The sequence below is a fragment of the Brienomyrus brachyistius genome, chromosome 16, assembly GCF_023856365.1.
Source record: "Brienomyrus brachyistius isolate T26 chromosome 16, BBRACH_0.4, whole genome shotgun sequence".
In the NCBI taxonomy this organism is placed as follows: Eukaryota; Metazoa; Chordata; class Actinopteri; order Osteoglossiformes; family Mormyridae; genus Brienomyrus; species Brienomyrus brachyistius.
The window spans coordinates 21,819,475-21,846,038 of NC_064548.1; the positions used below are offsets into that span (position 1 = coordinate 21,819,475).

The 26,564-nt window shown below is 43.2% G+C and overlaps 1 protein-coding gene across 2 annotated transcripts; it reads left to right on the top strand.

Moving 5' to 3' along the window:
• Positions 1 to 18,562: 18,562 nt before the first annotated feature.
• On the top strand, positions 18,563 to 26,534 carry asb18 (ankyrin repeat and SOCS box containing 18). 2 transcript variants are annotated; one of them, XM_048979840.1, is made up of 6 exons: positions 18,563 to 18,736; positions 18,805 to 19,062; positions 23,001 to 23,268; positions 24,016 to 24,520; positions 25,133 to 25,246; positions 25,959 to 26,534. In XM_048979840.1, exons 2-6 carry the CDS (start codon positions 18,807 to 18,809, stop codon positions 26,142 to 26,144), a joined length of 1,329 nt encoding a protein of 442 aa, XP_048835797.1. In that variant the 5' UTR covers positions 18,563 to 18,736; positions 18,805 to 18,806; the 3' UTR covers positions 26,145 to 26,534. The 2 variants fall into 2 exon arrangements, with proteins under 2 accessions (XP_048835797.1, XP_048835798.1); XM_048979841.1 differs by having other exon boundaries at positions 18,565 to 18,736; positions 18,827 to 19,062.
• The last annotated feature ends 30 nt before the right edge of the window (positions 26,535 to 26,564 follow it).

The window sequence follows — 26,564 nt, forward strand, 5'->3', positions numbered from 1 at the left end:
ATCTATAGCAACCAGTGATCTTACTTGAAACCCCTCGGAAATAATACCGTTGATCCAAAACGCAAGTAGTCTGTTTTGGGTCCTCAGGCAGCAGATTTATTTCACACTACTTGCCAAGCAAGCATTTTGCGAGCACGAGACAGTGAGAGCACTGGGTACTGTCGTGACGAAAGTCCATTCTGTATGAAACACAGGATTTCACTGACTAGTCATTTCTTTTACTACCAATTATTTAAAAGTGATCACTGTACTCTGTAGTCTACCCAACAAGCTATAGTTCATGTGACTTTTTCCTGGCTATCACACTGGGAAACTTGCATGGGAGAGGGGAGCTGTCAGTGTCTTGTACAGATTTCTTTCAAATCCCAAGTCAAACCCAGACCCCTAAACCTACACAGAACTTTTAGCTGGATGAGGGGGGTGTTTCATCTGGAAATATGGCATTAAATAACAGTGAAAGATATAAACTTTATTTTTCTCCATAAGCTCCATCAAGGTCAAGACACTTTTGTAAGCAATGATACCAGCCGTTAGTCCATCCCTAAAGAACTGAGGGGGCAGTGACTTTAACTATGCAAATGTAGTCTTATTTTACATCATCAATTGAAGAAAAAGGTGTGTCCTTTGAAGATTTTCTAAGATTAGGAAACAAACTTAAGCAGTAGGATCCAAGTCAGGACTATAAGGTAGATGCTTAATGATTTCCCATCGAAACTCACAAAACTGGCCCCGTTTGATGAGAGGAATGAGCAGGACCGTTGTTGTGGTGGACATGAACTCTTTGGTAAAACTTTCTGCTAAAGCTTTGGCTAACTTTCTCAAAACACTCTCACAATAAGCAGATGTTTTAGTTCTTTGGCCTTCCAGAAAGTCAACAAGCAAAATCCCAACAAAACTGTTGCTAGGACCTTTGCTCTTGACTGGTCTGCTTTTGCTTTCACTGGACTTCAGGATTGCACTGGTAAACTCATGCTTCATCCCCTGTGACAAGTCTTCGAAGAAATGCTTCATGACCTTGATCTCACTTGTTTAAAATTTCCATTGAATGATCAGCTCTTGTCTGCAGCTGATCTGACAGCAACAGTTTTGAGAGCCACGGAGTAGAAATTTTGCTTAACTGCAGTTTTTCAGTCAGAATTGTGGAAGACCAACAAACTGAGATGTCTAGGATGTTGGTTGCTGTTTCTGCTGTTAATCATCAGTCCTCCTCAATTAGGGAAAGAACACCATCAATGTTTTCCTTACAGACTGAAGTGGTTGGTCTACTACTGTGAGCATCATCTTCAACATCATTGCGCCCATTCTTAAAACAAGTTTTCTGTTTGTAAACTGCCAATTTCCTTGGGACATTCTCCCCAATTTCTTCCAAAGCATCAGTGATGTCATCATTCTTCCACCCAAGCTTCACCGCCAATCTGATGTTCGTTCCTGCTTCAGTTTTAGCAGAATTCACGTTGCTCTGATGGAAGATCTCTTCACACAGCCATCTTAATCTTAATCATAATGCCTCGTGTTGGCTCTTGTTCAGACATGTTATAACACATTAGTAAGAGTTTATTTTGGTGCAAAGAAATTGAAATTCAGGTAGAATTTTTTTGTAATACGCATTTTCCATGAACTTTTGAAAAATCCCTCGTATGTTGTAATTTCTTCATTTAAAAAACTGTTGAAATATCGGGGGGGGGGGGGGGACACAAAGTTTTCTTCCGTTTTTGTAGCATTTTTGTATTTACGTTCATATTAATCTGTTTAAAATGTAACATTTTGTATGTATCAGCTCATGGAGAAAATGTTAAAAAAAGACTGTTTTGGCTAATAAAGCTTCAGAATAAGCATCAGCAACAACCTGCTTCATCAGCGTCATGCTTTGGTGTTTTCTGGGGGTTTTAATCTTAATGTACTGAAGCTGATTGAAAACTCAGATTGCCCTCATATTCTTTATGGCTCATGTTACACTGGCTATGTGTGAAGCCTTGTTCTTTATTTTCATTTCATGTTATAAAAGCCAGCCTATGTGACTGACTGGAACCTTGTAGTAGAGAATCTCACATTATATATTCGTTTTACTTTGAAATAACTTGAAAATTGTACAATTATTGGGTGAACACAAAAATAATTTCATCTTCTCAATTTATGCTCCACTACTTCTATCTATTGTTCCTGCACTTCGGTGTAACTTCCAAGTCAGCACCTGTTGTGATCAGCCAGTCAACGAAGTTTATTGCTGTAAGTCCCATCCAGTAGTTCTTGGTTTGAAAAGCACATACTCTGGAGTAGGGACTCCAAAAAAAGGTTCAGAACCTACAAGTGGAAACATGACAGAAGTTCCTGGCTCCTGAGAAAGGTTCTGGTTTCTGAAAAAGGTTCCCAGTCAGAAATGTCTTTGCTATATTACCAAATCATTACCAAATGTTTTCTTTGGTTTTGGTGTGTTTTGAACATTCTGAACTTAAGACTAAATGTATTAATTTAGTAAAGCCAATTGGTTTAAATGCTAACTGGAATTCATACAGTGCAGACAGAAGCTATTTGAAATTTGGGCAACACATTTAGGCTTTGATTTAGTCGAGAAAATTTAGCCTGCCGCCCGTTTTCCAAACTTTGCTGATGTTTGTTGGCAGTCCTCTTCCTGGCTTTTCTTTTTGATGTCAGGGGTCTTCATGTGGGAGCAATACATTCTTTGGTAATTTTCAAATGCCATCTTACATCTAAAAAGTAAACTTCTCAATGAGAAGCAATGCAGTCTAACACTGGCTATGTGTGAAGCCTTGCTCGATGACTTGACGTTTAAGCAGTTTGGTTTTTTTTTAATCTGTTTCATCTGTGTTTTATTTTGGCAGGGTCTTAAAGTTTGGATTGTTCCATCCATCTTCTAACCTAATCCATAGTCAGGGTCTCCCAGGAGACGATGCCAGTGGTCTGAAATTATTCCTAAATAAGTTAAAACACACAATGCTGAAGCGAACGCTGAGCTGTTTTCCTCCAGGGTCTCCTGATCTCTAGGAGTGTTACACATACCCTAGCAGCCTTTCAAGGTGCTGCTCCACCTTCTGCTGCCTGATTCCTATTTCCTCTTGACCACAGCACATGTTCTACACATGCCAACAGCAGACCCTAATTTGATATAATCGGCATCGCAGTTTCTTTGGTGCCGCAGCCTTGATGCCTGTTTGTTTATGGGGAAGTTGCTACGGAAACCTGTTCTTCTTTAGCTGATGTATCAGCGACACAGTAGGAGTCCCAGTGAGGACCTTAAAACCCGAATTGACTGGTAATGGTACGACAGTCTTAGAACATAAAGGCCTAAATTCTCCAAAAGCGGGAGGCAGGAGTAAATAAGCTTATCGAATTTCATTTTTTTTAAAGTTTAAAATCATGTTTTATTATTGTATAACCCATGTGGCATAGTTTTGACAGCCATTGATGTAGGGTTTGGTGGTAACTAATAGTTCACTAAACTTGTCTATTTTTTCAGTATTCATATTCTAAGAGAAGTGAATGTAATTATATGTGATGCATGTATTCTTAGTCATCTTTTGTTAAAGAGTAACATGTGACCAAAATGACAAGCACAGAGCTTCAGAAAATGAATTTCTGCTGTAACTTAAGAATAATAATGTCTGCACAGTACTAAAGGAAGCAGTGGGGTAACTTTATCCCAGCAGCTACGCAGCTATAGGAGCTGTGTGTCGGTTGAAATATTCACCTAAAGCTTGCCAGCAGCATTGGATGGGGGGGGGGGGGTCGCCTGCAGTATGGACAGACCTTGGAAGGCAGCAAACCTAGACAACATCACCAAGAGGACAAGGTCACTTGTTGAGGCTCCTAGGATCTCAACACTGCTCCCTTCTGGGATAAGAAGGGGTCACACACAGGGAGGGTCTGGTGGAATTATTGTCCTTCCATGAGCTTCTCATCTCACTTCTGACAGTTTTAAACATAAGTCCATAAGATATTTACTTTATTTCCATAATGTAATACAGAGACATGATTGGTTGCAGATTTACCAATGCGTTATTGTGTACTTTTAAAAGTTTTTTTAGTTAAACTAATTAAGAGGAACATGTTTGAGTCCTGTGGGGTGGCTTTTTATGACTGTGTACAAGAGCACGATCTGTAAGCCTTTTTTTCAGTGTCTTGAAACAATAGGAGGTGAGTCATCCCGAAAAGGCGTTACAGGCACACCTCCTGACAAGGAAACTGCTTCACAACACGCTGTCACACGCACGCACGTGCACTAACGCACACTCAAACTGCTCAGGCGGAATCAGGAAGATTACTGTGGGTGCAGTTCCCTCTAGTGGAAGAAACATAGTACTGCCACACAAAATTGGCTGTGTTTTGTTCTTTTCGTGTTTCATTTAGTCTTTCAATGCTATTATCTGCTGTGACAGCTACTTAATTGGTTTACGTCGCTTAATACTTTCATTTAAATGTTTCCAATTTATTTGCAACAAATTCAAATCTTAAGAAGCATTCTGATACATTCAGAGAATTAGGGCACCTGGGAGTTTCAAAAAACCAAATCATATAATCGCATGGATGACTGGGTGACAAAAAAAAAATCTAGGTTACGATCAAACCCCTGGACAGTGTAATTTCCCAATTTGACATATAGGAATACTTTATGTGTACTTTATGTATAAGTTTTTCAATATAATTTCATACTATTTTATTATGTTACATAGGAAATATACACTTAGTGACCACGTTATTAGGTAATCCCAGCTAGTACTGGATGGGATCCACCTTTTGTGGCCTTCCAGTTAACTTCAACCAGTCTGACCATTATGTCTCCAGTCTCCAGTCTCTCATTAACAAGATCTGGTCGCCAACAATCACTCTGCATTCAAAATAAAAATCAGACATTGTAGCCATTCTAATGCTCTGTCACACAGTAAATTAACCTCTTTACCGTGTGTGTGTGCTGTTTATATTCAGTTCCAGGGACATGATCAGGCTGTGTAGATTTACAAGCATATGTACCTAATAAACTGACCGCTGATTGTGTTTATAGGTATATATAAATATATTTGTTACGGTGGAATTGTCTTCTTGTTTAAATCTCATCCCATAAGGACAAGCTTCAAAGAACTCTCTCATTCAGAAAATCCAAAGCTTACCCATCTCTTTCATGGTTCATCCTGATATTTTCCAGATCTATATAAATACTTCTCATGTTTTGCCAAAACAAAATTGTCCTCAATAAGTCAAAAGTTTCTTCATGTGAGAGAGAGACACTGTCGATGACGGTTGGTTATGAAAATACGGAAAGTTAATTGACACGCTGACAAGAGAATCTCTGCCCCCTCCCTTCTTTTGGATAAGAAGAGGAAGAATAAATGCTGGAGTTGGGGGGGGGGGGGGGGGGGGCAAGGGCAGTGACAGGAAAAGGGGGGCAGAAATAATGGAAGGGAACCACTGGCAAAAGACAGGCCAGAGCGAAAAATTACAGACACTGACACACATGCAAATAACGAAAATAAACTCAATAAAATGAGAATAGAATAGAATAGAATAGAATAGAATAGAATAGAACCCAGTAGAATGATAATATGTTCTGGGTTTCTGTGTAATGCCTTCTCTGCTTTCTGATGTACTGTACCGGTATCTAATCATGGTGCCTTTCCTGCTTTCCTTCTGAAGCTTCTGTATTGAGGACGTCTGGATTTAGAACAAAGATCTGATCAGTTCCTGGCACCACTTTCTGCACCTGAACGACTCCATTCTATAATTTTTTTTTCCATCTTGATTTTGGAACAAATTGCAAATGTGTCAAATTTCAGTCTTTTTTTTCCTACACCCACATTTTCAGTATGCAGGGAGAGCTTCTGCCTTTGTCAGAAAAGCAATTAAATTAGTTTGAGGTGGGAAGCCATGCAGAAGAAGGGCGTTTGCAGCCCTGGAGGTGGAGCTAAAGGGCCCAGTCACATGGGTCTGTTTTGCCCCTCATCCCCACCTTCCTGTGCCCTGACAACCAATCACCATCGAGCGCAGGGCTGAGGTAGTCAAGGACGACATAGTGTGATGACTTTAATTTTCAAGTCATATAATGAAAAGATAATTTGATGAGATCCTGCCTTGGTTTTCTTCACTCTCGCGGCAACAATTTTGTTGTTTCTGTGCCAGGGAGTTGCTAATTAGTCTGTGTAATTATCGCTATTGCTAATCAGTGCCTGGGGCTGCACTGTGGCACCTGGTCCCAGGTGGGCCACACTCTGCCTGCGTTAGCGTGACAGCAGGCCTGCTCTGTCAAGCGGTCGACCCGCTTCCCAGCAACAAGCCTCTCTTCAAGGAAACCACAAGCGTTAGAATTCACCGCAGACACAACGTTTCTCACTTCCCCAGTCGCACCCTGCGCAAGTCTACTATTTGTGATACTACCATTTTTACTCACCGTCTTTAACGTACATACCGCACCCATCTCTCTCCCCACCACGCCTGCATGCACGTTTCTGTACGTGGCAGGTCACTAAGGGGCAGAGTGGTTCAGTAGGGCTAGGCCTCTGTGCCTGTGATTGGAACGTTGCCAGTTTGAGTCTAGCTCTGGCAGATTAGCCATGTCTACGAGCGCTTGAGTAAGGCCCCTAACCCCCAGCTCCATACGCACCGCTGCAGGTGACTGCCATTCAATGCCAAGCTTGCTCTCTCTGGTCTGTGTGCTGTGGGGAGCAAGACAAGGCAGGCAAAGCAAGAACTTCCCCATAGGATCAATAAAGTATTATTATTATTATTATTATTATTATTATTATTATTATTATTATTATTATTATTATTTACTACACAGACAGTCTACAGTCTGCAGCATGTTAATTCAAGTTGAGTGAAGGCTTCTTACATCAACTTTATTGAGGTTTAATCTTAGAAGATCTTCTTTTTAGTCTAAGTCTAAACTTGTTTTTTAAATTTCGCAAATCTGAATGATCTGTGTTTTGTCTTAGATGTTGGAATGGCCGTGAGAATAGTGTATAATCTGTGACATTAGCGTGCTCTGAGCCCAAAATTTACCAGCCAGGTAGAACGCTATCTGTCAGTAGAAGTGTACTGTAGGACTCTGCATGTGCCCACAGTACAGTGACTCTTTTCTGAGTTTAGTGATGACTGAGTCAGTACCCACAAGGCCTTAGCCCAATTTTAACCAGATGATGTCACCAGGCCCCCAGGTCACTACAGGATAGAATAAGTGCTCTGGATGCCTGCTGCTCCATTCAGTATCCCGTGTTCTGGGGATGTGCGCTATTTCAACAACCCAGACCCTTTGGCAGGGATGCCTGATAATCTTGCCACACTTTCAAGGTAGAGCTGCAAAACCCTTCCCAGAATTTTAGAGCCCAGCCCAATTAAGCACAGAGTACATTCGAAGGATTCATCTTCAAAACAAATGCAGTCGGAAGTGAAAAGCTGGAATTCCTGTGGTTATATGGAGACGGTCCAGAGAAAGGACTAATATGTGAGCCAGGCATAGCCATGGGCTCAGCAAGCAGACTGATGAAAATCAGCTGCCTCTCTGGCTTTGAATGTCATAAATCTCTTGAAAGTTATTTCAAGTGGCATTGATCTGGGCTTCTAAACTCGTAAATAATTTTAAAAATAGCTGTTGTTACCATTTGTAGAATTCTGCAGTAAGCTACAGTAGGTGATTCTGGGTTTCTTTCATCTTGTAACTTTACTAACTAGTATCTCTTTATGAATCCAGCTTATGGCTGCATTGTTGTCGACTGCCGCAAATTTCCAGCTCAGCTCTAACAAGTAATGTCCAGCTGGCTTTTAACATCACATGACCAGAACTGAAAGTAGAGTAAAGGGCCATCTGTTAAGCAGCAGAGTGACCAGAGGACGAGATAACATGCCTTCCTTTTATTAGATAGTTGTATTGTTGCAGTAAAACAGGGACAAATGCTGATCATGTGGTAATGCGGACTGATGCAAGGTGCTGTTCTGTATTTATCTCCCTCACAGCTTGTAGTCAATCATTTCAATAGGAAGTCATTGTTGATGTGTATAACCTATCGTACAAAAATGAATACAAAAGAAATGAAGAAATACATTTAAATCAAACACTGATAAGTTTGTACTTCTGTTAATCTCCTTAGCTTTCGCAAATATGGAAGACTTGGGTTATCCAGAACCATTTTCCTTAGTCACACAGCAAGCTAAATTGTCTTTTCCTTTGGTCTTGCTTAAAACTGCAGTCACCTAATTTTCTACTGAAATTTCAAAACAGCTAAGTGTCACTGTTACGGAGTGACAAAGATGGGGTTTTATTGGCAACGGAAGTCATTGGATAGTTGCTTGACGATCAGTCAGTCTTTCAGATGGGAAAGCAGAGAGCACAACCAAGTTGTTTCCAATGGTCGGTCTGGCCAAGCCTCTAAAGTCCGTGAAAAACTGCTCCAGGCCTGTGAAAATGCTGTCAGCCCCTCGCTGGTTTATCTAGAGGCTGTACCTAGAACTGTCATCGCTGCAGCTTCACACATTAACAGGCTGCCAGCCTCCCCTGCTGGAAGAGCGCCAGGCCTCCTAACAAGCCTGAACCGGGGATAAGATCATTGTCTACAAATAAGTCATTTATACCAAGCCGCTACCAAACCCCTATGGGCATGTTCAATTCCTATAAGTTGTAAATTATGTCATAATTACAAATGATTAACATTTATTGCTTTGGCACAAGAATCTTTCTCCAAAGTAACATACAAGTGAGACAGATGATATATCCAAAGTGAAGGTGAGCTGGACGAAGCTCCTATTAAGATTTGAACCGAGATCACTGGGTTCAGAAAACAGAATGATGACCATTACAGTGCTGGAAGCCAGTTACTGAAGTACCAACCACATCATCACAGTAGTTATATGTAATTTAGGGTTCATCATAAATAAAGGACGATGACTGTCATTATTCTTTCAACTCTGGATAGTCCTTGTACTTCAGGAACTCCTTAAAGTCGATAAATCAGTCATCCGTTATATCTGTGAGAAAAAGTTCCATCTGAAAGCTTAGCATACAGTCCACATGGCTTTCACTCTCCCAGAAAAATAAACTCAGGTGGGGATCTGCTCATTACCGCCACCCTCCACTTTCCCAGCAACCTGCAGCCTCCCTTCCCATGAGTAGCGACCTGCCGCCAGGGCAGAGTAAAACACCTCGATGTGGAAATAATTACAGAGAATAAGAACAATTAGCCAGCTGGGTCATGTAAAGCAAAACGATTAATGCTATGCTAATCATCTGAATTTTGAACAATTCTCCACCATTTGCTAATTATTTGTTAATTAGTATGCTTTGTTAATGTATCAGATTATAAGTGATTAATTGGACAGATTCCGGTTTTTGTCAAATCCCTTGACTTGCAGCAGTTGGTAACTGAACCGAGCTTGGTCTGAATTGTGGGAGATCTTTCTCTCATATGTCCCACTTCATTTCTGCGTCATTTCAGTTTCTGAAAGATGCCTTTCTTACTCAGAAAATATGCACGACGTAATCTTATGGTGTATCAGTAGCTATACATTTGTCCTGTACCATCTCCAGAACATAGAGCTTTAGAATAGACAACCTTCCAAGCACAAATCTTGGCTGATATTTGGAATAGAGTCAAAATCAGTTGGTTGCCCCAAAGATGTTGTGCGGGTCTCTACTTCATCTAAAAGCAGAAAACTTCATTACACTTCAGTTGTGAAGGAAAATCTCTGGTCAAGCATGAAGATCCAGGTTTGTTTCCTGACAAATTGCACATGCTGCCTCTCTGCCTCCGGCCTGTTGGCCTCTCTTCTACAAGAAGGCTGTATTAATGACCAGATCTTAAAGTTCAACAAGAGTTCAGTGAGTACCAGTCATAGGTCTATGATATCATCACATCAACCGGGGAAGTCTATCAACTGGCTAAAACCTGTCCAGAAATAAAATGGAATCCTGCAGCTCCTCACAGTATCTGAGGCAGGTTGTGTTTCCCAGTGTTGGAGTACTACTGCAAGCCAAATGGCACACAGGTGTAGTGAGGAAGGGGAAACCTGCATGCAAGACCTGTGGAAAGCAGTAACGAGTGGGCCAGCTAAACATCCAGGGCAGTTTTAATGCAGAATCATAACAGAGATTAACCATCTCACTACAACACAACCTGCTTCAGACACTCTGATGAATGTGCGAATCCACAGGAACCCACCCCTGACCTAATGTAGCAGCTAAACCTCGAAAGGAGCTCATTCTATTTTCCCCTCAATTTTGAAACACCTCACTGGAAATATTCTTGCTAGCATAACCTTTATGTTTAAACCATCCATCCATCCATTTTCCAAACCGCTTATCCTACTGGGTCGCGGGGGGTCCGGAGCCTATCCCGGAAGCAATGGGCACAAGGCAGGGAACAACCCAGGATGGGGGGCCAGCCCATTGCAGGGCACACTCACACACCATTCACTCACACATGCACACCTATGTGCAATTTAGCAGCTCCAATTAGCCTCAGCATGTTTTTGGACTGTGGGGGGAAACCGGAGTACCCGGAGGAAACCCCACGACGACATGGGGAGAACATGCAAACTCCACACACATGTAACCCAGGCGGAGACTCGAACCCGGATCCCACAGGTATGAGGCAACAGTGCTAACCACTGCACCACCATGCCGCCCCTGTTTAAACCATAGTTCTAATTTAATGCCGCAACATAAATAAATAAATGCAGCCCTGCCTCGAATCGCTAACCAATTATTGAAAAACATACTGTAAATCAGAAACCTCTTCTTCTTGTTTTGGAGGTGGTATGTGGCCCAACAGGTTATGAGACTGTACTTTTGATCGGAAGGTTGCAGGTTCAAATCCCAAGGCTAGGGGGCTGATGCTGTTATTGCCCCCCCCCCCGCCAAAGAAAGCCCTTGGTTCCCTTTTCACTCAAGGGATTCTCAGCACTGGCCAATCCTACACTACGACCCCAAAACTCGCTCTCACCTGCCTGTCTCTCTCCTGCAGAGCAAGAAGGACTAAGAGAAATGGCAAAACATCTCCAACAAATAATACATACTACGCGTCTCTGTTCTAATACGTGAACAATTTTCCAAAATATCACATGAGCAAAGTCCAAATAACAGTTGGCTGGGAAAAAAAAATATTTTGAAAATAGTAGTTAATAAATCAAATTTCTGTTATTAAAATTCAAGATCCTTAATGGCAAAAAAAAATGTGAACCAAATTAAATCGGTGGATTGCTGTACAACAAATTTTACCCTGTTTGTGACCAAAATGTATTTCAGCTCGAATCTGAATTCCTCATTCCACTGGATGAGGAAGCCCTACAAAGGGTGGCGACAAGACCATCGACACACAGCTTCCAGCAACGGAGGACATTTATAATGGACCATACACCACAAAACACACCATGAAACACACTAGTTGCCCGCCACAGACACTTTTCACCTTTCTGCCCTCCGGTAAGCAGCTCGGGACTCTCCACACATGCACAACATGATTCTGGTAAAGCTTCTAGCATAATGCTCTAAGATCGTTTGACACACGCTAATGTGCAGTATTAATACTGAGCTCTATACTGCCGTTAGCTACCTCTCCTTTGTACTCATCGGCCCCATACTCATCGCTTTGCCATTACTCATTATTTACTATTATTTATTGCTAATTCTGTAATACTGCTGCAGAATTCTCTGTACTCTACCCACTGTGAAACTTCTCCTCTGTCACATATCACATTACTCCCTTCTGTTGTATTACATGCTGTTAGATATTTAACATTATTATATATCTCATAGTAGCTGGTATTTATTGTATTGTAATGCTGCACTTTTAATTGTCTGTAGTTTGTGGAGAAGGGATTCAAGTATGAAATTCATTGTACCTTTTGCACATATGTCAATAAAACTTAAAATTTTGAATCTAACACTAAATGACAAAAGTTTAAAATCTTTATTCTATAGCCTGCTCATAAGTTATGAACTAACTCTTAAAAAAACACAGAAGAATGAGCTCTGATCACATAAAGAAAGAAGCTACAATATTTAAACATATACTGCCATGAATAATTAAATGATTTCCCAGTGTGCATTTCTTCCATAATTCCTGCTTGAAACACACCTTTAGTTTTAAAAAAACCTGTATGATTCAGCCAGTATTACAGTCAGTTTTCTGTCTGTGGTTCCATCCCAGACCACAACGGGGAAAATAACGGTAACCATTGCAGAAAATCTATCTGTACACAGGCATTATATAAGATGGCAAAGCTTGACTTAGGATGGCTTTGCAAGGCTGTTGTGCAAAGTGGTGGTATTTCAGCCTAACGTCCTGACCGCTTTCTTTCAGATAATTAATAGCTCTGATTGATGATGTGATGAATAATTATTTTTGGCACATGGATGGCAGTGAGCTGGGAAGCACCAGGCATGAAGGAGGGGAGAATCCTTACTGGGACCTTAGGTGCACCGACCCATGAACAGGCCAAGCTTGACTGAAGTGCTACCCAGTGAGCTAATGCTAACTGGAGAAGATTCTGTCGCAAGTGACCGATTAGCAGTCTGCCACAAAGCTAGGCAGTTAACACTTGACCTTTTAAAGTATGGAGCCATTAAGGAATGCATTTACATTGGGAAATAATAAATACATCTAGTTCAGCCTGACTCACCCAATATCTTTATGCTTATAGGCAAGATTTGTGTTTAACTTGGCTTTTTTTAAATGGTGAACTATGAGATGATCTCTGCTCCCTCCATTCAGCAGAAATGATGTTCAAAGCCATAAACCAGTTAAAAATAGTCACACACAAAGTACTGAATGGGAATGCGAACAGAGTAATTGCACCTGTGTTTATCTTAGTTCTGTAAATATCTTTAGGCACAGTGTGATTAATAAACCTGTACTATATTACTTAGGTTGCATGAATGAATTATACAAGAAATAAACATAAAAGATGTTGGTGCTCATAAAAAGGAATTAAAAGAGCAATTCTTCACAGCCATAGCAAGTGTTATCTATTTTGAAACCAAAAAAAAAATCATGTAAAGGCATTTATGTTACAATTTTTTACTTTCCACAATTCCTTTTGAGTAAATTTATTAGTCTTTTACACATGTATACAGCTGGTAGTTTTGTTTGGGGTGTTTGCATTAGACGGCCTGATGCTATTGCATGTAACAAGGCATCTCTACCTCTAGAGCTGCAGCTGTTATGATCTCTGCTTAGGTCACCAGATCATCAGTACTTGCAAACATAAAGCATCCTTACGAATCACACTTTAGATTTATTTCTCCGTGTATTTACAGTTTTGCAACTGGAATGTAAGTGGTACCCCTATGTAAATAACACCTGCTATCCTATTTCATGCTATCATCTAATCTTATTCGTGTTTTTACTCACAATGACTTGAGTTTCATATAATTTATTAATGAATTTTATCTTGTTTCATTTATGTGAAGTATCAATCATGTATAGATGACTCTGTGGAGCACCTGTTTCTGATTGCTAGCTATTTCTGCATTGACTGTGTGTATAAATATGGGTTTATTTATAAACTTAAAAGGCAATCAAGAGGCAGGGATTTTAAATAAGTCCCTGGAAGACTTTTTAATGACCCTCATTGCCATAAAGTTATTGACCTGTATCCATTTTCACAGCAGGTTCTGCAGTCAGATCTGTACTCCAGCCCTACTCTCTCTAAAACCATCTCACCCTGGACAGATCCCAAAGCACCACACTGTAGCACCTGCCCTTTAACTGAAATGCCAAGTAGCCCAGGCCACTGAAATTAGCTGGTGAATGGTAAACCATTGTGAAAGATGCCAGTTCTATGCATAATACCAGACACTCAGCAGAAGTACCTGGATAACATGTGCACTCTTGGGATATACATTATGCGTTTAGAAACTTTTCATCGATTTTGCGAAGGTGCTTAATGTATGTTCTTGTGCAAAGACACAAGGGTTGTGTTAATGGCTGTTCTATATTCAATAAATATGCATATAATGTATATAAGAAGCCTGCAGTACATCGGATTACTGCAAGTACAGGACATACAGGACAGAGATTAAAGGGTCGATTGGAGGATGGGGGTGTTAAACACAGATGTCTAGAGTCTAGACTATAAGCGATTAGCATAAAATTAGCTAATCCACTCTATTAAGTATGTCCTATTATGCATTATACGACACAATTTGTGCACTTTGCAAGGGGGTGGGAGGTATTCAAAGGCAATATTAACAAATAACTTCCTAAGGCTAGAATATAATGAATTTAATGTCTTCCTACTACTCGGGTAAAGGATGAACGGTGCTAGTTAAATGCTAAGTTGACTTCCATTGTATTGAGAGGTGTGACAGCAGCGGGATCATAAGACAGACGGCCCCTGACGGGAGGGACAGATCCGAGCAGGTGGGGGCTGATGCAACCTGGAAGAATTTTGGAGGCCGTGGGGTATGTAATGCAGGGACGTGCCTGTCACTCCAGGCCTTGGCTTCAGAAACGACAGCCTCCCAAATGAATTACATTCTTCCCTGGACCTTTTCTGTGGTTTTATTGCTAACTGACAACCGTCCAAAGCTGGTATGAGACACGGGACTCGGGAGGTTTTTGAGACTGTGAAGACAAACCACGGTGCCAATCTTAGTCCAGTGTTAGTCATTAAAGTAATACGTTTAGCACTGATAGAAAACCATCCAACCAAAGGTCATTTTCAGCCATTCTGCCCAAACTTGGCATTCATTTGGTCAGCTTTTCATCCAGACTTTCTACCTACTTTGTTCAGCTTCGTCAAGACTGCATAGGGATTCTGGTGTACTTCTCTAGTACATTTACATTTGTATTCATTTAAATCAGCAGTGAACATTTTAATCTGCCATGAGACACCATTCCCTTCAAGAGGGTGTAATACAAATTTAACTGTGTTTTAAATGGATTAATTCTTTCCAAAAATGTAATTTAAAAGCTCAGAATACCCCTAACCCCCAATGGAATTAACCGTGATATATGTCTCATTATGCAGACACTTTGGGAGCTGCGAAAATCAAACCACAAGTGTAAATATTAATTTATTTTGTTAAATTGGCTGATTTATTTATTACTGACAATATTTAGTGTAGGATTTTATTTTTGTCTTTTTCGTCACTTTAGGGTAAAAAAAAAAGTGAATTTAATCAAAGGTATTAAACGGACATTTTATTCCAGATGGCTACATTTTACTGTGAAGCTGCAAAAATTAAATGCATTTTGAAAGAGACGTAAGAACAAATAGTGTCTGGGAATTAAAGACATTGGTATGATTTTCATTGATAGATTTTATATATCAATGAAATTTCACAGTCACAAAACAAGATGAATATGAATGTGAGAAATAAATATGACATCCATCCATACATCCATCTATACATCCATCCATCCATATATCCATACATCCATCCATCCATCTATACATCCATCCATCCATCTTCCAAACCGCTTATCCTACTGGGTCACTGGGGGTCCGGAGCTTATCCCGGAAGCAATGGGCACGAGGCAGGGAACAACCCATGATGGGGGGCCAGCCCATCGCAGGGCACACTCAGACACCAGTCACTCACACACGCACTCATACGGGCAATTTAGCAACTCCAATTAGCCTCAGCATGTTTTTGGACTGTGGGGGGAAACCGGAGTACCTGGAGGAAACCCCACGATGACATGGGGAGAACATGCAAACTCCACACACATGTGACCAAGGCAGAGACTCGAACCTGGGACCTAGAGGTGTGAGGCAACAGTGCTAACCACTGCACCACCATGACACTCCCAAATATAACATATGCATTATAAATATCTGTTGAAGTACAGTTTTAGCATTTTCCATTCCCAGTTTGAAAAAAGCTGGGCAGTGCAGTGGTTAGCACTGTTGCCTCACCCACTCTAAGACAAGTGTCTGAGTCTCTACCCTGTGTGTGGAGTTCTGTGTTCTTCCCATGTCATAGCGAGGTTTGCTCCGGGTCCTCTGTCTTCCCCCCTAGAGTCCAAAAACGTGTTAAGATGAATTTACTAAATTGCCCATTTGCATGTATAGCTATAGCATGTAAGGTGTTGGTGCCCCATCCCAGGTTGTTCCTTGCCTTGCACCTGTAGGCACCAGTGACCCTGAATAGAACAAGCGGTTACAGGAAAAAAAAATAAAATAAAATTTTTTTTTAAAAAAATAAAAAAAATAAAAAAAAAAATCGATGGATTTGAAAGAGCTTTAGAAGTTCAGGGACCCAATACATTGATGTAGATCAGATTTTGACAGAAATTATAAAATAGTAGAAATAACCATTATAATGGGAAATTGTCAAAAGATGGACAAGTCATACAGATTAACAATTGTGTTAAAATCAAACCTGAACTATGTTCGATAAAATTCCAGAACACAGATTACAATGGATGGGTGTTATAGTAGGAGAGGTTGCTGTTACAGTCACGGGGCATTATGCAGGCGGGAAAAAGGTGGCAATCCGTTTGTGGGTCAGAGACAAATGAGGGTCTATTGAACTTAGCATAGAACACTGCGGGAAAACTGAAAATACCAGGACCACGAGGGGTCAAAACAAAAACCGGGAAAACAAAACACACGTCAAATAACTATAGAATCCTTAACTAAACACAACTAGGGAGGACTGCAGAAACCAAGCAGACCACCATTAGCGCAGAAACCAAGCAGACCACCATTAGCACAGAACCCTAAACCATGCATCACAGTTAACGATTCCACCAGGAACCGAGCAGGATCACATACTTAAATACAGAGAGCTAACAAGGTAACGCAGGACAGGTGAGAACAATCAACAAGGACCGGCACAAGAAAACGGGCAACAGGTGAAACTAATAATAGTTAAGCACAAAAACTGAGGAGCTTTACAAATACCAAAAACTAGAAAACATTAACTGGGAATTAAACACTAGGAACAAAACACAAGGACAATTTAACCAAAACAGAAAGGAACAAAACAGAACACAAGCAGGGAAAAACCTAGGAAAAGAATCTAATAAATACACAAGAGAGGTGACTGGGCTTGAACACAAGACTAAAGGATTAGTAGTTATACACTCAGCCCATAGCACCACACAGCAAATCAGGGAGTTGGGGAAACACATGAAGGACTTGGGCACAGAACAGGATGGCCAGCGACACCTGCTGGCCAAACGGGTAGGAGACAATAACGGCTGGGACAGAGAGGTGCTGACCCTGACACAGGACAAGAAAATTTGAGCTTGATTTTCTAGGTGGGTATTAAAAGTAAAGGAATGGTGAGCATATGGTCCTCATTTGAGCATGTGAGTTAAGTGTTTAATGAGTTTTGTTTACTCTTATTCGTTCATGTGCTTAATCTGTTAATTGGGGCATGTTGTATGTACTGGTTGCCAGTGGGGAAAAATCTGTTTGTGTCACTGTGTGATGCAAATATGAGATCGGAAGGAGTAGAGGTGTTGAGAAGCAATGAAAACAAAGGTTTCCAGAACAAGGAAAGATCCATTAGTCAGGTCATAACAGTAGTTCTCCATCCTGTTCCTACCCCCCCGCCTCACCTTAACAGAATGTTTTCATTCCAATCCACCCTGCTTTCAACCTGCCACATTCATTATTAGCCTATTAAGGACCATATATGCCTGACTAAGGTAGGGAGTTGGAATGAAAACATTCGAGTGGGGGGGGGGGCACCAGGAACAGGACTGTGAACCACTGAGTTACATTAACCTGAAGGAGCAGTTAAAATTATGTTTGCACAATGGCGTAGGGAGCGGACAGTAGGGACATGCCCCTATCGATACCGTGGGAGTGCTACGCGTTTGGGGCCGTGGTTTGGTAGCTGACTTGGTCCTTATAAACAATGAAAACAAACCTACACCTTTGTGTCTGCATATTTTCTGTACTATACATTCCGAATAAGTGCTGGTAAATCTAGGGTCGCTGAAAAAAATGGGCAGCTTGACCTGCCTAGAATTTTTATTTCCTCTAATTGAATCTTTTGATCAAGCTTGGACTTCCTGACTCTTCACTCAGGCTTTATTCACACAGTCAGGTTTAACCATGTGATGGTACTGAGCACCTGATGGCCATTATTCTTGTGCTGGTGTCTAGGATGCTGTCACGATCACATGATCAGCGCGTCGTGACATCATCACGTTGACAGCTTCTCCCATACTGCGATGGTAACTTTGCTGCTGTTTCTGACCTGTGTCACTGACTAAGCATGTCGATCACCGCCGTAACAAGAGGCATCTAAGCAGGTTGAGTATCTAAGGATTTGCACGTCTAACAATCACACTTTATGAAAAGCTCTCCTGGCCATTTTTTGACAGACATCAGAAGGTTTTCCTTATCTGCTGACCTGCTGTCAGGCAGCAGATATTCTAAGCAGTGCAAGTGGAGATGTGGGAATGCTGGCTATCTTCTGGGGCACTAGCAGAGATTAGAGAGCAGCTGCACAGCCACACATGACTGGAGCCAAGCCGGGGGGCGGCAAAGCTCCTGTGTTCATGTCTGTTTAGCCACTGGCACACTTTACCCGGCTGGACACGATGACATCAGTCTGGCGGCATTCCACACTGTCATGTTTGCTGTCGTTGACCTGTCTGCCCTTTGCCTGTCCTCACAAACATACATCGCAGCTCCGAAAGTGGGCTTTAAATCCTGCCCAGCTGTAGCCAGTCTTCGGTCTTGTGATCGCAAGCCTCGATCCCTAGCTATTTATAAAAGAAACGGGATGCAAATTGTGTATAAATAGCGGCACTCCAAAGCACCCAGGCAGGTAAGGATCTGTCGGCACCTGGAGCGAGAGCCAGGCATTGTTTCCCTTGTATACGACCCCCATTCCAGTGATGTTTTCTCGCCGGGGCAGCGCGATCCTCTCCTGCCCCCAGGCAGCCGTGAGCGGGACGGTCGAGGGCTCACGGGGCATTCAGCGCAGAGGCTCACTCCGACAGCCCGGCATGGCCTTCCCATGCCCTCCGTCGCTAGATACGTTGCTGTCCCGTCACTGGAAAGACCTGCAGGACGGCTTTTGCGACCCAAATGAGCTCAACAAAATTCTGGAGTTCCAGAGTGAGGAGCTGCAGTGGACAGCGAAGAAGCGTGGTACGTAATGGTAAACACGTGCACGCTCGCTTGGTACCAGTAGTCGTGCTTGCGTGTGATTAACGTTAGCGCTGCTCGACGCGCCTCTGATCTTCTTTGCCCTACCCTGGTGAGTAATTCTGGCCCAGAGAGTAAAAGTACAACCAGCTGAATACTCGGACTTGGACTTACACTCAACTGGTTGATTGGAACAAATCTTGGTCTGGATTTTTGCTTTCTGGACCTGAATTACCCACCTCTGCCTACTAGATAAAATAATGAGAGGTTGTGATAGCATTTCATATGTAAACAGCATATGAGTTGCAATGTGACAAAACCAGGTGTTACTGTCCCTGCTGGGGATGTCTGGATGGGGGGGGTCATTGTGACAACAACAAGGCACTAAGGTCACATATAGACTGTAACAGCTGTATGAGACATTAAGGATATTTATGATAGAAGTCAGAACTGTCTGATTGAACTTTACTGCTCATTTGATTTTGTTTAGCATGTAGCTGTGTTTGTGCAGCAACTTTGGTGCAGTAGTTATGCACTTTTCCAGATATTAAAAGAGCTGCTTTACTTATTTTGAAATAATTACTGTTTACGATTTAACTGGATATTCACAGCTGCATATTAGCTACTGTAGGTCACCATCACTTTACTGCGAACTCAGTCAAAACCCAGGCTGAACATCAGCTTCAAACCTGTAAATGGCGACCTGCTTTATTTGCTAACCGTCATCTTTGATGCTTGGAATCCCAGATATGGGTGGTGACTCACTTCATAACTGCAGTATATTAAAATTTAGACTGTCAAAGTGATTCTGAGCTGAGGCTGAGCCCAGCCCAAAACGGCTTTTTTCCGTTAAGCGTTTCAGAGGAAAAGCCACAACAGCCTGTTATAAAGAGTGAAGCTGGCTGGGACACTTGAAACCTGTCGGCAACATTGAGACTATTGGGGCAGACATTTCACCTTCTGCAATCAGTCCATAGTGAGAATTTGGGTAGATATACATATAAAACTGGCAGTGGAAAATAACGAAAGGCATTCTACTGCCACTTATAAAGAATCTTCATGTTAATGGTACGGTTTTGTTCTCCATTCTGAAATCTCTGCTGGTCTCTTTGGCAGAGAAAGTGTATTTACAAATAAATTTAAGCAAAAAGATCAAGAGATACAGTCAAGCTAATTAGGCATAAATCACAAGGTAAAATAATTACATCACTCTTTGAAGGGTAAAGGATGTAAAACATGCATTGTGCTGAATGGTAGGACGAAGTCTGGGTACTCCATGGCCAGGAACCAAGGGGGCAGAGGGGCAGGAAGGCAGGGGGGGGGGTAGCATCTCCCCAATGTTGACAGACCCCCCCCCCCCCCCAACAAACAAACAAATAAATAAAAGCATGTGCCTTATCTTTTATTATGAATCCACTCATTACGAGGCCAATGCAGAGCGCAAAGACGAAACATTTACGCAATAAAAACTGTAGTTCTGTACCAAACAAACTCATTTTATCATATGAATAAATAATTTCTTTTATGATATTTAGTTGTGAAACGGTATCCTAAATAGTGTTAGTATTGTTTTAAATTATGCAATCTTTATTATTAAAAAAATATTTTAAAATCTTTATTACGTGCCCTCCTTTCACAATGTGACTATTGGATGTGTGCCCAACGCAATGTCATTAAATACATCCACCACCGGGGTAAATTCAGTCCCCCCAATGTCAAACATCTTCCGATGCCACTGCCTGGAAGTATCAACCTGCAACCAGACTTCCTGTCTGAGTTTGTATTTTTTCACTTAGATATAGCAGATCCAGAGAAGGTCATCTACTGTGAATGATTCTTTTCTGGTCTGGAACTTTCAGCATAAAGACCTCAAGATTAATAAGTCCATACACATAGCATTGTGCACTAATAATAGAAGATATTTTAAGTTTAAAGAGGCCACTGGACCATCCATGAACATGCTCAATATCACTCTACTTTGTCTTTCTAGTTCTATTGTCACATACAACAGCTGTAGTATGAATTATATGCTTTAACTAAATTCAAGAAGTGACAAGCTGAACACATTTTCATGCGCATAATAAGCTCTGATAGCAATTTGTTTAAATTTAGTGTTCTATTAATATCCTGTTTGTTCATTTAAACAACTCCCTGCGGTCATAATCAGGAGAACAGTCCATTTTGGCAAGTGTATTCTTATCCACATTCTCGCTGGGTGAGAGAACGAGATAAGATTGCCTTTTGGGAATGGTTGCCACATTCTCCCAGTGACTGTAAACCTTCATCAGCCAGCACTGGAAATCCAGGCCAGATCATCCTATGTTAGAAGGTAGTCGCAATGGTGCTGCCAGCATTAGATCCACGTGGTTGAGGCCTTGCAGCATGAAAAATATGTTAATCCGTGAGATTAGCATGGAGGCGTGTTTGCTGTCAGCTGCAGAAGATCTGCTTCCAGCTGCTGCGGTCCATGCAAGGCCAGAGGAAGGTAGGGGCCAGATGGAGGCAGAAGGAGGTACAAATAGGAAGAACCAGGGAAAAGCAGAGCCAAAGGAAAGCAGAACCAGGGAGGTCAGACGAAAAAAGACACTGAGTTTTGCCTTCTGTACCTTAACACGGTCCTGCATTACTTTGGCAGCAGGCAAAGACAGTCATTCTTAATCTGGCCCTGTGTCCATGTGACCTGTGTTTCTCCAGACTGAAACGTGAAAAGGTGACATTTTGTCAGGGCGCCTAGAATGTCCAGCTATGCTCCTGATGTGGATCTGGATCCAAAGCAAAGGTTGCACTAGATGTTTGGAGTAGAAGGCGGGCAGAAAGAAAACTATGGATGGGTTACCGTCACTTAAATCCATATTGCCAGGTGACCAAACGATCTCAAGTGTATGTATGACCCAGACCTTTCTCAGCTTGACTCTCTGCCTCTAATCACTAACCTTGACACACTTCCCAAGTCGTAACATGCAGAGTGTCAACAGTGATCCTGCCAACTGGAGTGATTAAACACTCAACCCCTGGCCAGCGGAACATCTGACAGGGCATCATAGTCTAAATTTAATCACAGAATAGAAACAACAGACTATTTATAATCTCACAGTGGGCAACCATGGTGAGGAAGCCTGTAAAACCTATAAATGCCCCAAGTCCCTCAAGTCCCCCCCAATACAGCCATACCTTCTGGATGTTTGGCAGAGAAAGATGCTCCTCGCTACTCTTGGGGAGGCAAAGTTTGGTGCAGGACCAAGGGATGCTTAGGACTGTGTTTAGAGGATCTGTTCCACCGTGCACCTGAATGAGGGTCATGGGCAGCTTGGAGGAGAGGGTTTCAAGGAAGTGCCTAGTGCACCTGGAGGTCAGGACTGCCGCACAGTGCAGCTCTACTGGGTCACAATGACCAGAGACTCCCAAGGGCTAAAGAGGCTCCTCAAGAAAAACTACGTGGATGTGAATGTAGTCTATGAGATCCACTGCGATGAGCTACATTGGCGATCTAACAGTGTTGCTGCCTTTGGATCCTCAGGTAACGCTGCTGCCCCCTAAGGCTTGGAGGACTGAAGGACACCCATAATCGCTAGGTCCAGTCGGTACATCCGTACCACCATGAGTCAGAGCACGCAGGCGGTCACCAGCTATTCTGTAGCTGCGTCTACTAAGGTGGCCTCCCTTAACTCAAGTGTGGGGTATAAACTCTGTACCTCTTCTGTAGGGATCCAACACTAATGCGATTCTTGAACACATCCTTAATGAGAGTTCAGTCAGTGTTGCAGGCAGTAGGGTGGTTCATAGTCTACTAGAACATTATGGGAGCATATTGGAACAGAGTCATTCTCCATCACCATTCCATCCTTTTCCATCTCCACAGTTTCTTGCCCTCATGCTGTAGTGTCCCCTGAGTTGTCCCTCACAGTGACAGTAACATAGCCTTCCTTTCATTGTTGTTGCAGGCCTGTGGTCCCTGGATTATAAGCGGGAGCTGACGAGCCCGCTGCGCATCGCAGCCGCTCAAGGCTACACCGAGTGCCTCCTCTACCTGTTGGAGAACGGTGCGCAGCCCAACCTGCTGGCGGGCGGCAAGGCTGCACTGCACGAGGCCTGCGAGAACGGCAACACCGACTGCACGGAGCTGCTGCTGGAGCACGGAGCCAGCTCTGGCCTGCTGACCGAGGACGGCCTGTCGCCGCTGCACCTCTGCAGGACCACCCAAACACTACGGTCAGCTCCCCTCCCGCCAACACAGCCTACACTGCAGTTCCTGCAGTTATTACGCTCCATCTTGCAGCCCCTGACATCGCTAACACCCCTGTCATTGCAGTAAGTGTCTAACAAAGTACCAACATTTCTTTCTGCTGGGTTCCTCAAGTTCAGAGAGGACAGAGAGGGAAAGTTCTGGAAACGGTGAGATGCGGGGGCTTGGCCAGCTCTGGCATGCTGAGAGTGCTGAACACGCTTATTAGTGTGCTAACCTGCCACACCTGCAGCCTGCTTCACCTCTAATGATGGTAGATTAACTATACGGTGAAGCTGAGGCTAAACTCTCAGTCCAGAGGTTAAAACTGTTGTTGACTCACTGACTCTCTCGCCATGTACTGTAAGTTCAGAGTTTTTTTTTTTGCTCTTGATCTAAAGCTTGAGACAGGACCTCATGGCTTTTTTCAGGTGCATATTCCACAGAATAGGATGCAAATTTGCACATTCCCCCCTCCCGGTGCTTCGGTTCCCTCCCATGATCGGAAAACATGCAGTTAGGTGACCTTGTGTTTGTAAATTGCCCCTAGAGTGAGACTACGTGTGTGCGCATGTGTGTGCCCTGGAATCACCTGGCACATTCTCCTAATACATTCTTATAATAATTAAGAATATTAAATACAGCAGCCGCTCCTCTCTCTCCTTCGGTGGAGTGATCAAATACCCGTAACGTACCACCCTGGTCGCTAACTAACCGCCTGTCGGCCGCCCCAGCTGTGCCAAAGCGCTGGTCCGCTACGGCGCCAAGGTGGACCAGGCGAGCGAGGAGGATGGGGAGACTCCGCTGCATGTGGCTGCTCGTCACGGCCTGCTGCACCACGCCCAGCTCTACCTCCGCTACAGCGCTGACGTCAACCGGCCGAGCGGCTCGGGGGAGACGCCGCTGGGGACGGCGTGCGGCTCGGCCCGCAGCCCCGAGCTCCCGGAAGGACACCTGCAACTCTGCCGGCTGCTGCTGACCTACGGCGCTGAAATAAGCACCGCGGACGAGGAGCGGCGGACGCCGCTGCACAAGGCCGCCCGCAACGTGCAGCTAGAGCTGGTGCAGCTTCTGCTGCAGCATGGAGCCGACGTCAACGCGATCGACTACAATGGCGCCACGCCGCTGTCCTGCGCCCTACAGAGCGCCACTATCAGGGCTCAGCAGCACCCCCACTGGGTGGTGCGCACCCTACTGAACCACGGCTCCATCAAGGTGTGGCCGCTGGCCCTGCTCAAGGTGCGTCATCCCTGTGCTGAACGCAACCACCACCTAGAACCGTCCCGAACTGACTCTGAAACACCACCTAGTGCAACCTTTGCTTAGGATCCAGATCCACATCAGGATCACCTTTTCACCTTTTCACGTTTCAGTCTGGAGAAACACAGGTCACATGGGCACAAATTAAGAGTGTTAAAAACCCCAGAACACCACACATGACCTCACGTAGGAAAGAAACTGAGCCACTGATTGGTGGCTCGCGTAATTCAGAAATGCGTCTCGGGTGTGTCATATTAAAAGAACGGGATAAATCATATTAAGTATTTTAGATATTACATCTCAGTAAGACATTCATGAATGGGATGGGATGGGGGGGAGGGGGCGCTTACGGGGTGTAGCTCTGCTTGGTGCCTCCCCGAGGACATTGTACCACGGGGCCTGTGTCCAAACCCCCATATGGGATATCCTTTGGGGTCCCCTAGTAGCTTTTACCAAGCCAGCCCCTGATGGAAGATTTTGGGGCCCCTCTGAAGTTGTCCCCAGGAATCTGCCAGGGTATACATACCCCCCCCCACACACATGACTGAGTATATATGTTTTGATATCAGTTCCATCTGACTTCTATCTCAGGTTCTCGCCACCTGTGCTGCAGCTCCAAAGACAGTGGAGGTGCTTTTTAATTCCTACAGCCAAGTCCCAGTCACCTACAAGTGGAAGCAAAGCATCCCTGAGGAGGTTTACCAGGTGAGATGCACCTCGAAGCCTCCGCTCAGCCCGCTCCACCCCCAACGACGACACAGAGGGTCGGGAAGCTGCATACGTGTCACACTGGTGTAGCACAGATCCAATTCCAGAACATTCCCATCCCGGAGAAGCATTAGTTAGAATACTCACTCGTAATTAATTCTACCATAATTAATGACATGTTCTCTGTGGGAAGGAAAGCAGTAGGATTAATACGATCCAGACAGATCTCTGCCTTTGGACCTCCTGAAATTCTCTTTTTCGGTCTCATTGATTGTCACGGTAATTAAGTATGTTGTTATTAAATCAAATCTGAACAAGTGTGGTAAATACTCTGCACATCTAATTACCGAGTCTGAAGCACTTGTTAATGCGGGCGACCCATCTAGCTGAAGGCTGGATGTCTGGATATTTGAACTTGTGTCTGTTTTCCGCTGTAATGTCCCTCATTGTCTGTGTCTGAGCTGAGCGTGTGTCGCCCCTGTGCTCTGCCCCTTCAGGACACGCAGTCCTCCAGTGTGTTTTGAATAATTGCACGCTACCGTTGGCTCTGTAATTAGGGTAATAGGTGTGATCCTCTTAGCATCTGGCTGTCACAGTGATGCCCTCGTTCACTGAGGTTTTGTGTGTCTGGCTGCCCTGCATCTGGGTTTAGCACATTCATGAACACCTGGTTATGTGATTGCACTGTCTGCCTCCTCGCGTTCTGCAGGTACATCAGCAGTTCTATCAGTCCCTCTTTGACCTGGAGTACAAGCCCCGCTGTCTGCAGCACCTGTGTCGCGCTGCCGTCCGGCAGCACTACGGCAAACACTGCCACCTGCTGGTTCCCCAGCTCCCCATCCCCAGCCTCCTCCAGCGTTACATCCTTCTGGAGCCAGAAGGCTTAATCTATTAAGCCCCTCTGAAGCAGCAATGCCTACATGAACACCACTGGCTCACACTTTTCTGTGGGTATGATTTGTATGTCCAGCACAATTAATACTTATTAGTAATTCCTTGCCGTTCATTTCAACAGTTAAACATTGTCGGTTGCACTTCTTCACCTGCAGGGGTCACTGTGGGTTAATTTCATTACTTCTGCTTTGAACTGTGTTGTTACTGTGTTTCCGCTGACCTTTTGCATTTAGTTTAAATACTTACTGTGTTTTATAATTTAATATTTACTGTGTTTTTATTAAGCAGAATGTTTTATATATTTGATACTGCTTACATTGAGTTTGTTTGATAAAAGCTATTTCTTTTGTCGCCCTTAATTACCAGCCAAATAAAGTAGACACTGAAGGAATTGTGCAACTCAGTGTTGTCTTAATTGTTC

Bases quoted from the DNA above. Each gene is read 5' to 3' on its own strand.
- asb18 (XM_048979840.1), top strand. From the start codon at position 18,807: ATGTTTTCTCGCCGGGGCAGCGCGATCCTCTCCTGCCCCCAGGCAGCC. The intron at 24,521-25,132 runs GTGCGTCATCCC...CTTCTATCTCAG, and splicing joins GGCCGCTGGCCCTGCTCAAG to GTTCTCGCCACCTGTGCTGC. The intron at 25,247-25,958 runs GTGAGATGCACC...CGCGTTCTGCAG, and splicing joins TCCCTGAGGAGGTTTACCAG to GTACATCAGCAGTTCTATCA.